This window comes from Carassius gibelio, chromosome B20 (assembly GCF_023724105.1).
Source record: "Carassius gibelio isolate Cgi1373 ecotype wild population from Czech Republic chromosome B20, carGib1.2-hapl.c, whole genome shotgun sequence".
NCBI classification, from domain to species: Eukaryota; Metazoa; Chordata; class Actinopteri; order Cypriniformes; family Cyprinidae; genus Carassius; species Carassius gibelio.
Window position 1 is genome coordinate 4,771,776 of NC_068415.1, and position 12,571 is coordinate 4,784,346.

General features: G+C 35.9%; 1 protein-coding gene across 4 annotated transcripts in view; it reads left to right on the forward strand.

The window, feature by feature from the left end:
- The window catches only part of LOC127984465 (kelch-like protein 29), a 234,322-nt gene that overhangs the window by 216,558 nt on the left and 5,193 nt on the right, over positions 1–12,571 (forward strand). For all 4 annotated transcript variants that reach the window (XM_052587112.1, XM_052587113.1, XM_052587115.1 and 1 more), the window contains one exon: positions 11,873–12,066. In XM_052587112.1, coding sequence (XP_052443072.1) covers positions 11,873–12,066 — 194 coding nt within the window. The remainder of the gene's footprint in view (positions 1–11,872; positions 12,067–12,571) is intronic.

The following is a 12,571-nucleotide window of genomic DNA, read 5'->3' on the forward strand; positions in this document are numbered from 1 at the left end:
TATTAAATTCATGTTTGAATAAAATAATTGCTTGGGAATTTATACATTTCTATCTCGGCAAAACACTTTGCAGAACAAGATTTTTAATTTATTTATTGTTTACACCGTATATGATGTAATGTTGCATTATACTTCCATGTATAATTGTGCATCCTGAAAATATTAAATAAATGGAATTTAGAACTTGCTCCTAATGAATTGTTAATTTATTATTATTATTATTTGCTTTCTTTACCGGTAAAAATCTTAAAAAAAAATTAAAATATAAAGTTAAGATAAATGTACTTGGAAAAGCAACCCTGAAAATCAAAACATATCCATATTAGTTTGAACAGCCTGAATTGAATGTGTCTTCCTGCACTGGCAGATTTAACGATACTTTAAAGTCTTCGTATTGTATTCTGCGTTGTTTTGTAATGCATATTTCATTTGTTTAAAGCATATGAGGCAGTTAACTGCAAAATAAAACAGGAGTTTTTGCAGTGTGTGCATACAGTAGTGCACGTAGTAAAATGTACTTTGTTGTTTAGTTGAGGAAGACGCTTCACTGGTAGCTCTGAGATGTGAGACCCCCGAGGGTCCATTCACTTCCAGTCTGCCCCGACCGATGCTCAGCGTCCCTCCACAGAAACGCTTTGACAGTAATCCTGTTCCTATTGTCCTGTAACCTGAAGAAAGTGTCAGGCCCTTCAGTGCACCCTACTGAGCTCACACTCACAGTCTAAGCTTAGAAACACACACACATGGATGCACACTGGACTTTGGGCACATTTTGAACCCTTTTAGTATTGCAATTTAAACTTAATGAAAGTGGGAAGTAGTGCATTTTTCAATTAGTGGTTATAGTTTTGCTTTTAGTTAAAATTAATATGCCTTTTTTATTTATTTTTTACATTTTTGTATTATTATATAAACTAAAAACAAAATATTGTTAACTAAATTAAAGTTAAAGAAACTAAAACCGTAATAAACTTACTAAAAGCCACACACACACATATTTATAAAGAATTTTGCAGTTTAATTTTGCAATTAATTTTTCACGTAGAGCCAGGTAGGTTTGGACAGATATTTTCCCTTAATTAGTGAAATCACCGTTTAAAAACTGCATTTTGTATTATCTTTGTGTTATATTAAAATTAGTTTAATGATCCGAATCTTTTAAGTGTGACAAATATGCAAGTTTTAGTAAAATGTCAGTATCATATACTATACTAGTATATAGTTTATATATTTTTAACTTGTTATAGTTGAGCATTTAGTTTTTAGTTTGTGTTATTTTAGTACCTTAGATTAAACAATGTGTGTGTGTGTGTGTGCATATATTTTCTTCTAGTAGCTGCTCATTTATTATCAGAGTTATGATCAGTGTGTGTGTGTGTGTGTGTGTGTGTGTGTGTGTGTGTGTGTGTGTGTGTGAGGGGCATGTTCTGTGGCGGGACCGCGGGTGCTTGGCCTGTAGCGTGGGCTGCGTTCCCTCACCCCCCGCTGTGATAATCCAGCACACGGTGAGATTAAGAATCTTCAGAGCGCCGTCACCCGCTGCGCCCGCTCCCCTTCCTCCAGCTCACTCTGCCCCGTCCCCTGCCTCTCGTTCCTTCTGCTGGTGTAGAAAATGAGTATGAAGAGGAGCCAAAACCTCCCTAAACCCCTTCTCTAATTACAAACCTCTCCGTTCCCGTTCTCCCGGCTCCATACGCGTGACCGCGGGCAGGATTCGATCGCCAACCTCCTGGAGCGATGCGCTCTGCGGGGCAGCTCGCTCCCTCCGACTCAGTTCGCTGAGCTCGTGGCCAGAAAAAGCTTCTTCCATCATCTCAGAAAGGGGCATGTTTAGTCCTGGTGGGCATCTAATGAGAGGATTCTGGGCCTCTCGTGGAATATGCTTTCCTTGCAGCCCAAACGAGGGACTTGTAAGTTTCTCGAGGCATTGAATTACAGTTCAGTTACATTGAAAAACAGTTTTTGTGAATCATAATGCAGCTGATATCATCATTGCATTTTGTCATTCTGTAGCTGATTCTGAATTAAGTTGGAGGCTTGTTTAAATCATGGCACTGACAACAGCAAAAACATTGAATCTGTTTGTTGACTTTGTGTTCAAAGTTTCTTTGCCCGCAGATAAAAAGCAGCAGATATTGCACACAAACTCAGAACATACAGTTGTGCTGGAGAAATTTGTTGGCGAAGAACTTTGTGGTGCTTGTGAAACTCTTTTAATAAGACACGATTCCATCAACCTCACAAAATGTTATCTAAGCAGAACTGCCAGTTCACCTCTAAACAAACCGAGTTGCTCACGTTAAACTTACATCAGTTCACAGTTCACACTGGAGACAGAAAGACCAAACCCTTGAGTCTGACAGCGGAGCAAATTCTAATATTTGGCCATGCATGAGGTTACTGGGAACTTTTAGCTTTCACCCCAGTAAAATTGCGAGGTTTACTTGATGAAAAAGGCCCTGAATATTCAGTGAGCCCGGATCAGTCATGTGTGCTGTGACGGCGATATATTTGGGCTGCACCCGAGGAGGATATAAGGTTGGTGGAAGTAATGGATGTCTGAGCGAGACTGTGTACCATCACCAGATAAATGACTGGCTGATGGTTTGGGAGATTTCCAGGTTGCACCGGCAGGCAACTCATTTCTCTTGTTCCTTCCTGCTTTCCCTCTGCCCCTCCAGCGGAGGAAAGCAGAGGGTTTGCTGACGGAAGATACGGCTCGTGCTGGAGAAACAGGATGATGAACGGAGCCACGGGAAAGATTAGGAATACCCACCGTTTCCTCCGGGAGATATGAGGCTTGTGATGTCACAAAATATTATCTGCACTGTTTTTATAAGTAAATTAATAGTTTGTGTGATGTATTTATATGGCGATCAGGTTTGTAGTATAGGTTTGGCTCATTTACATGAAATAATATATATATATATATATATATATATATATATATATATATATTTTTTTTTTTTTAAGTAAAAAAAAATGCATCTTTGATTCAGCAAGGATGCAATAAATCATTTAATTGGAGTAAGGATGCTGAAAATTCAGCTTAAGTTTTTAAACCTTCAAATAGAAAATAGTTATTTCAACTGTAATAATATTTCACAGTATTGCTGTTTATTTACTGTATGCTTGATCAAGTAAATGCAGCCTTGTTGAGCATAAGAGATGTCTTTTAAAAAAATGAACTTTTGACCACGATCTGATAAACATTCTAGCATGTGATGGTTCGATGGATGACAGTAATGTTTCCAGAAGAGAAGTTGTGTCACAGATAAAAGTGAAATAATGTGCAGCTGAGTCTTTCTTTAGAGAAGACCACAGACAGCAGTGAAAGTCACGGGCTGTTCTTTTGTCGTTGTCTGTGGATCCTGTGCGACTCGGCCAGCAGCACTCAGGTGTATGGTAAGCACCGCTTCATTCAGGACATAATGAAAAGGGAAGCGCGGGCGGGTAATGAAGTCTTGGGCGAGCTTCTGTGGCTGAGACTGCTCTCGCCGTGAGCTTTGGTAATTGGCGCCTGACCTACTCCGCCGTCGAGTTGTAATGTCACAATTTGTGTGTGATGCACAAATCCAATTAAGTCGGAGTGCTGTGCGGAGTTCTCCTGATGGAGGCTCAAGGTGCCCTCTGCGGCGATACTGTGTGTGCAGACGCCACTGGAAGCCTGGAAGAGCCACATCACAAATTGGTGAGATCAGAGAGATTATTAGACATGTCTGTGTGGGCTGATCGCGCCGGCCCTTTAAGAGCAGATTAAATGAAGTTAACAGATGAAATGAACATCTCGTGTGTACTGCAAACAGAACTAAAAAGCAGGTTTTTATCCACCTGGACGCAATATAGTGTGTAAAAGATGTTAAGATAGGAGGAAGAAGTAGACAGTGGATTGTACACCAATGTTTTTACACCAAGGCTTAAAAAGATAATGATGCACTTAATTAAGGCAAGTGCAAACGGAACACTAGTCAGCAAAATCACGGGAAAATCACTGTAACTCACCAGGAACTAAAAGATAGTAAATAGAATATTAGTCTGTAAAATAGCATTTTTTAAAGCACATATTGTGTGCGTGCTGAATTTAATTACATTTAATTAAATTAGAGTTTTACTCAATCTATCAACTATGTTAGGTCCTTGAGTTTTTTGTTTTTTTTCTTTTACATCTATTTGTCTTTCAAAGAAACATTACTATGTCTAGACAGGAGGGATATCTTGATTTATAAAATAAATATTCTATTCTATTTTTATTTAATTGTATTTTATTTAGTTTGAGTGAATAGACGAGTTAACATTATTATGTTCAGACAGTAATATGGTGATTTATAAAAGATATTTATTTTATTTTGGTGATGAGTTAAGATTACCATGTCCATTAATATGTTGATTTAAAAATAGTTTATATTTGATTTAATTTGTGAGTGAAAAGGTGTCTTTTATTTCCAATAAATTGAAAAAAAAATTAATAATCAGTTTGTGTGTTGAGTAAATTTAAATGATTTAACACTAGATAATAATTGGTTTAAATATATTTGTTATTTTGCATCAGATTTTTGGTACAAGCAACTTTACCTTTCTTTGAGAAATAAGCACAGGCTTCAGCTCTAATGTTTATTTCAGTGTTCATTCTGTCTCTCTAGTTAAAAGGCCATTAAATCACTAATGGCCAAAGCATGAAATGTCCATAGTTGCATTACAGGAGTTGTTCTGTTATTTTCTGGCCCATGATCATGTTTATGTTTTCTTCTGTAAAGCAGTTAGTTCTAATTTGATTCTGAAGGTTATTTGCTTCTCTAAGTGAATGCAGTGTGACACTGTAAGAAGAAGAAGTAGTATGCATAGAGACTACTTTTGTCAGAAGTTTTATTTTGCTTTTTTAAGTTTGATATTTAAAACTGAACTTTGATGAATAATTAAAAAGTGTATAAATAAATTAAATAATGAACCAGTCTAAGTGACATATCACCTTTTGAGTCTGTTAATTTATTGATATGACACCGATTTCTGTCAATATTCTTGACCAAAGTGTAGAAGCTCTAAAGAATTAATTTGAAGACAGTGATGAAGCTATTATCAGCACAGCAGATAACACACACCATAATTAAGATGTTCAGAGACGCTGTGTGCTCAGCTTGATATCCTTTGCATTTTTTAATTCATTTGCTTTTTGCACTTTGGTTTTAGTTTTATGGACAGTTTTCCATTTACCTTTTTTCAGTTTCTCTTAGAGGTGGGAATTCTTAGGCATTTCTAGATTAGATCTGATTCCAGAAGCCATGATCATACTCCAAAATGATTCTTTGACATTCTTATTTTAATTATTCAGTTGTGCATATATATTTATGTATATTTAAGGTCTGGTTTTAAATTGAAAGAAGAGGAAAATTGGAAGAAGAGAAATATGTTAAATATTCTCATATATATATATATATATATATATATATATATATATACACACAGGTGTATCTCAATAAATTAGAATGTCGTGGAGAAGTTAATTTATTTCAGTAATTCAACTCAAATATATGTATTAAATTAATCCAATGCACACAGACTGAAGTAGTTCAAGTCTTTGGTTCTTTTGATTGTGATGATTGTGGCTCACATTTAACAAACCCAACAAATTAGAATATGGTGACATGCCAATCAGTTAATTAATTCAAAACATCTGCAAAGGTTTCCTGAGCCTTCAAAATTGTCTATCAGTTTGGTTCACTAGGCTACACAATCATGGGGAAGACTGCTGACCTGACAGTTGTCCACAAGACAATCATTGACACCCTGCATGAGGAGGGTAAAGCCACAAACATTCATTGCCAAAGAGGCTGGCTGTTCACAGAGTGCTGTATCAAAGCATGTTAACATAAAGTTGAGAGGAAAGAAAAAGTGTAGAAGAAAATATGCACAACCAACCGAGATAACCGCAGCCTTGTGAGGATTGTCAAGCAAAATTGATTCAAGAATTTGAGTGAACTTCACAAGGAATGAACTGAGGCTGGGGTCAAGGCATCAAGGGCCACAACACCCAAATGTGTCAAGGAATGTGTATTTCATTTGGAAACCAAGGTCCTAGAGTCTGGAGGAAGGATGGAGAAGCTCATAGCCCAATTTTCCAGCAGGATTTGGAACCTGCCCACACTGCCAAAAGCACCAAAAGTTGGTTAAATGACCATGATGTTGGTGTGCTTGACTGGCCAGCAAACTCACCAGACCTGGACCCCAGAGAGAATCTATGGAGTATTGTCAAGAGGAAGATGAGAAACAAGAGACCAAACAAGGCAGATGAGCTGAAGGCCACTGTCAAAGAAACCTGGGCTTCTAGACCACCTCAGCAGTGCCACAAACTGATCACCTCCATGCCACGCTGAACTGAGGCAGTAATTAAAGCAAAAGGAGTCCCTACCAAGTATTGAGTACATGCACAGTAAATCAACATACAGTACTTTCTAGAAGGCAAACAATTCACACACACAAAAAAAATATTTTGTTCAATGTTTTGTTTACAGTTAAAAGAACAAACTATTTCAGTCCATGTGAATTGAATTTATTTAATACACAAGTTTAACAATTTGAGTTGAATTACTGAAATATCTTTTCAACAACATTAATTTATTGAGATGCACCTGTATATATAAATGAAGAAATGACAAGTAACAGTGAATTAAATTAAAACAGAATTTTGAGGTAGAAAGACCTAAACATCATTTAATTGTAAAAACAAAACACCTTAATTTATATTTTTACATTGTTGGGATTGCAGTTTTTGTCTTTATTTCATCACATGTCTTATTATTTATATAATTGTTTTTTATCAGAACAGCTTTCACATTGAGAGTGACATTTTAAACTGGACATTGATAATCTACAACACAACTGCACATTTAGCAAGGGACTCATCTGGCGTTCATCTGTAGTTCCTCAAGACTGCTGTAAAAGGATCTTTATCTATAGACTGTCCAACCGGATGACCTTTATAAAGACCAGAGGAAGCAAAGGTCACCTCTTTTCTGAAGAGAATTGGTGAGTTGTATTTATTGTTGCAGGAGCAGGACTAGGATGCCGCTGTCATCCCATACAATTAACCTCTGATCCCGGTGACAGGTTCGGCGTTTGTAGCCGGACGAACGCAGAGGAGCCTGTCACAGGGCTTTCCCCAGCCATTCTCTGCAGAAACTAAAGCCAAGCGTGTTCAGACAGTGCTGTGAGCGATATTCACGCTGAGATTGTTTCGTCACTGCAGCCCAACGCATCCATCCACACTGCAGACATTCACTGCTTAACGCGTTTGCTGTGCTGATTACTTCACAATAAATAATACAGAAGTTTAATTGCAGTGTGAGGAAGCTGAAGTCTTCCGTGAGGGGCCGTAACCTCAATTACAAACCGCTTCAGCGTGCGTGAAACAAGATTCAGACTGCAAATTAAGTCCATCAAATGCTGTTTATTTATTGTGACGGGCCACAAAGGGCAAGAGAATGTCTTTTTCTGCCATCAAAATGCTTCTTTTCAAAAAACACACATCTGTTTTAATGCATTTAGCTCTCAGAATAGAACTAAGCTTGTTCTCCTGCAGCCAGGATTGGCATTGTACACAACAGGGGCTTGTTGTTCATTTAAAGGAACAAAAACTTGATTTAAAACATTTTTGTGAGCTGAAATTGTTTAAAGCAAAGTAATTGTAGGGCTAAAATTAATAACACATGGTAAAATACAAGTGAACTAAAAAGTAATTAAAACTGGTATGAAACTAGACAATATATTAATTTAATTTATTCTTTAATAATCCACATAAGAACAAAAAACAAGTTATTAATATTCACTGCTGATTGGAAAAAACTAATTCAAGCTGTTTCAACTAATTATTATTTAGATACTAGTTCCACAGAAATTTTACGTTCAGTCAATTTCTGTCTTTAAAGTGTTGCCTGAATTGTTAATTTTAGTTGTCTAAACCTTTACTGAAATTGTTTATTGTGCATCTAACCCTAACAAAAATGTTTTTTAATTGGTCAGACATTAAGAAAACTAGAGCAAATTAGGTAAATTACAATTTATCGATTATGTTAACTAAGATTTATTGTTTGGGAATCATAAGAAATTGTTGTGGAACTAGTTATTATATTTTATACTGAGTTTAAGAAAATGTGTTCCTGTAGCTCAAGTGGTAGAGCATTAGGCATTACTTGACCGTGAACTTGACAAGATGGCACTGCTGTTTCTCCCGCAAAGTCTCTCATATATATATATTCATATATATATCATATATTCATATATTTGTGTAGACTTCATATAATATGTCTTCTCAACTAAAGCCCAAGCAACAAAATGTGTTAAATTCTACATCCATATATGTGGATTAAAGCTCTAAGCCTCGAGAGACTGTGTTACAGTGATTTTACCCCAGAAAAGAGTGTAATTAGGCATGACGTGAAGCTGAAAACCTTCTTAACTGCTGTAAAATCATTAGAATGGCCTCTTGGGGCTCCTTTCTTTTATAAAGCGGCAAAAGCAGTAAAATGAAAGATAGTCATAATTATGAGTTAAATGCATTCATAGCTAGATGTTTGCATTTCCTCAAAGTTATGTGAACTGTGTTTATGCGGTGCGTTTGCCAAGTGTTGCTATGCAGATTCCAGAGTGGTATTATTGAGATTAGTGAATGTTATTATTGAGAACTAAATCTAAAACTAATCAAATGTTTTTCTTATTGAAATAAAACTAAAAAAAAATTTTTTAAATAAAATGAGAAATGTTGTCTTGACAACTAACTGAAATTTTAAAGTACTAAAATCACTAAAACAAGAAATATTAACTGAAATAAAGTAACAGATAATACGAATTTAAGTTAGTAACGTAATAAAACTAAAACACACACACACAATGACCAAAACATAGATAAATAATATAAAAAAAGATTAATACAATTATTGAAGTAAAATGAGTTTACGTTGGCACTAAAAATACTGAAACTAAAACTGAAGTTAAAAACACATTTAAAACACATACATATTTAAAATAAATTATATTTTAAAATGGTAAGAAGTAGCATATACAAAAATAATTATAAAATTACACTGATTTTATTTTAATTTAGTGTTACATTGACTAAAACTAAAATGAAAATAAAACTAAATAGGAAAAAAAAAAACGATTAAGAAAAATGACAAAAGCACGTACCAAAAATACTAAAACTGAAGTAAAAAAATAAAAATAATACAAAAATTTAATGAAAATTTGAAATTAATAGGAATGCTTATTAAAACTAAATTCATAAATCAAATTATTGAAACCAAATCAAATCTAAATAGAAATATATAATATATAAAAATCAAATTGTAAAATTGTAATAAATCTAATAATAGTATATAATAAAGCACCACAGATCTTGGGGTGTTCTGCAGGTGTTCTGTGTGGTTACAACGATGTTTAGCTTGGCAAACACAATCACAGTAAACAGAATAATAAACTCCATCATCTTGGTGCAAGTTGCAGGTGTGTGTAGGATACGTCCAGCGCTGGAGAGTTTTATGATTTTAAATAAAGCACAGATCATTTGCTTAATGCTGTAGAAATTCCTCAAATAATGAGAGACCACGGACTCCCAAGACGTATCGATTCCAGCCGAGCGTGTTTACGCCGCTGGCTCGGCAAGCGCAGCGAACTTGACCCTTGACCGCTATGACATCGCGTGGATATACCTGAGAGGAACGGCAGATAAACCGTTCTTCAAGGACGGGAGGAACGATAAGGACAGACAGGAGCTCAGAAATGCCATCCTCTGGCTTTATCAGAGCAAACGTGAGGAGATTTTCTATTCATGTGTCCTAACAGCCCTCACCACCTCCCGCTCCGGCTGATCTGATTGGCTCCCTGCAGACACAGGTTACCAAAGCAGCCAATCAGAGACTCTCAGGTGATTAAGCAGAGAGTGAATTGTGAGGCGGGTGAATGTGGGTCACAGTACAGTAGCTCTGATAATTACAGGAGCGCTGATGAGATCATCATAGAGGACAGATCTGGATAACATCCATTATTATCTGCTCTCTATGTCACTCATTTCATTCCCTTCTCAGTCGCTTCTAGAAAGGTCAGTTTCTGAAACTCACTTGGACTATATTGGAACAATATACACTTATGTTCAAACATTTGGGGTGGGCAGGTTTTTTTCTTCTTCTTTAAGGAAATTGTAAAAAAATTTCAGCGAGGATTCATTGAAAAATAGTAACCGTAAATGCAACTAATTGCAATTTTAAAATAACATTACTAATTAATACAAAAATGTATCTGAAATATGACACTTGTTTAAAAAGAAATGTTGAGCCTCTACAACGGCTACAAAAAAAGTAGTTTGTAGTGTCGAAACAGCAGAGACGGCGATCTTATTCAAGTGTGCACTTAAAAATTAGAACTTATCAAAGATAAACTCAGCTAGTCGAGTCACTTGCCATTACATTTAGCATTTTTGCATTATGTGATGCTGCGGCGTCTCACTCGATTTGTGCGAGCTGTTGCTAATGTATTTGCAGCCCGAGGCTTCTCATCCTGCCTGCTATATTCCTTTTCTCATCATCTTTATACCTCTGCTGATGTGGTCTGCAGTGAATTGAAATATTGGCAAAGCTGTTCATGCATGTATCTTACAGAAAGTATCTGTGGTTAGTAATCAGTTCCGTTCGCTTCATAATTGTGTTTCGTGTCTTCACGTGTTTGATTCATTAAATAGTTAATCAATAGGCGCAGGAGCCAAAGCATTTTGCCGATCTTGAGGCGTTCTCTGGCGTTCCCTCAAACTGATTCAGCCTTTCGCGTGACCTTTTGGGGGACGTTGGGCTGTCTGGAGACAGATGCTGGTGGTGGAATGGTCTCAGTCGTCATTCAGAGCAATTAGGAACGACTGATCCTGAGAAGAATGGCGCAGAACGGTGAACACACGGCCCTCAGCAGCACTCAGGCTCTTTTTTACTTTTTCAGTTCAAATTACATTGGAATTGAGGGAGCAAACTGGATGCAGAATTACATTTGAATTAAATGAGAATTCAAAAACTCATTTTGAAATAGAAATGTAGTTCTGATATTGATTTGACAGCCTTGTTTGGAAATTTTGGACAAATGCAAAATGGCAAATGTGTGATGGAGGGTTATATGGATAGATAGACTTTAATTTCCATTTATGCAATTTATGTACAGTATTTCTTTATTTTTAATAAATTAATTTTTATTAAAATATTTATGTTTAAATATATTAAACTAAAGATTTTTAACATTCTTGGTTAAAGAAATATATAAGACATGCCATGTATTTAGTCCAAATTATTTAATCATTTTAATATTTGTTATTTTTTATTAATTCACTGTTATTTATATATTTCATAATATTTTTATGATGTTTGATGAATGAAATGGCACATATTTAGTCTGTTTATTTAATCATTTTTAATAAATTCACTTTTGTTTATATTTCATCATAATGCATTTTTTTTAAGAATTAAATGCCACCTTTTTAGTCTTTTATATTTAATAATTTTCTAATAGCTTTTAATAAAAATCACTTTATTACATTACATTTACAAAATGTTAAAATGTTTAATACTTGATCTTAAATCTTATATATATGAATCTCTTTTAATAGCTCCAGTTCAGATTTCCATTAAATTTCATGCAAGATGTGACCAATTAACAAATCCACATAGTTAATCAAAATCGATCCTTCTTCAGTTGTGAATTGTGTCCAGCTCTGCTGATTTCTTGCTGTTACAGTTGGTTTTTCACAATAAAGCACTGCGTCTCGATTAGGACACATTGCGAGAAGTATCTGTTGCAGTTAGAACTGTACAGACAGCAGCAATGCTAATAAAAGTATGTGTTTCTTTAGGTACGACACCATCACCAATCAATGGGAGACGGTGTCTCCTCTGCCCAAACCGGTTCACTCGGCGGCTGCCACTGTGTGCGGAGGAAAGATCTACGTGTTCGGCGGTGTGAACGAAGCTGGACGCTCGGCTGGGGTTTTACAGTCTTACGTCCCTCAGACCAACACCTGGAGCTTTATAGAGTCCCCCATGATCGGTAGGTACTTCGTTTCAACACCAGTTTGTTAATGGAAAATAAAAAATGTTCATTTGTGCATGTAAATCTTTGCGCAAAGACGATTTAAAAACATGTATTTGTCAGCATGGCACCAGGAGGTGTTTGAGTGTTTGTGGTCGGCCGTGGTGAAAGGCTTTTATGGGGCTGTTTGCTTTGCTCAGGGGCTCAATCGTAGCAGAAGAACAGCAGGACTGATACGGCAGATTGGGACTCACCATCTTTACTTGCAGTAGGAGGTTTTCAGGCTTCAATTAGCTCAGTGATTGCTGTGCTATGGCATCATAAAAGCCATTTCATAAACTAAATTAACTTGGTAATTAAATTAAGTTGCATTCAGTACATAAAACTAGATAAACATGAAAAATAATCATGCAAGTCCACATGATCATCTTTACTTGTTGTAATAATTGTTCAAACACTTGAGTATATTTCCATGTTTCCCTTTGTACAGAACAGTCTCGTTTAATCAACCTTCGAGCAGCTA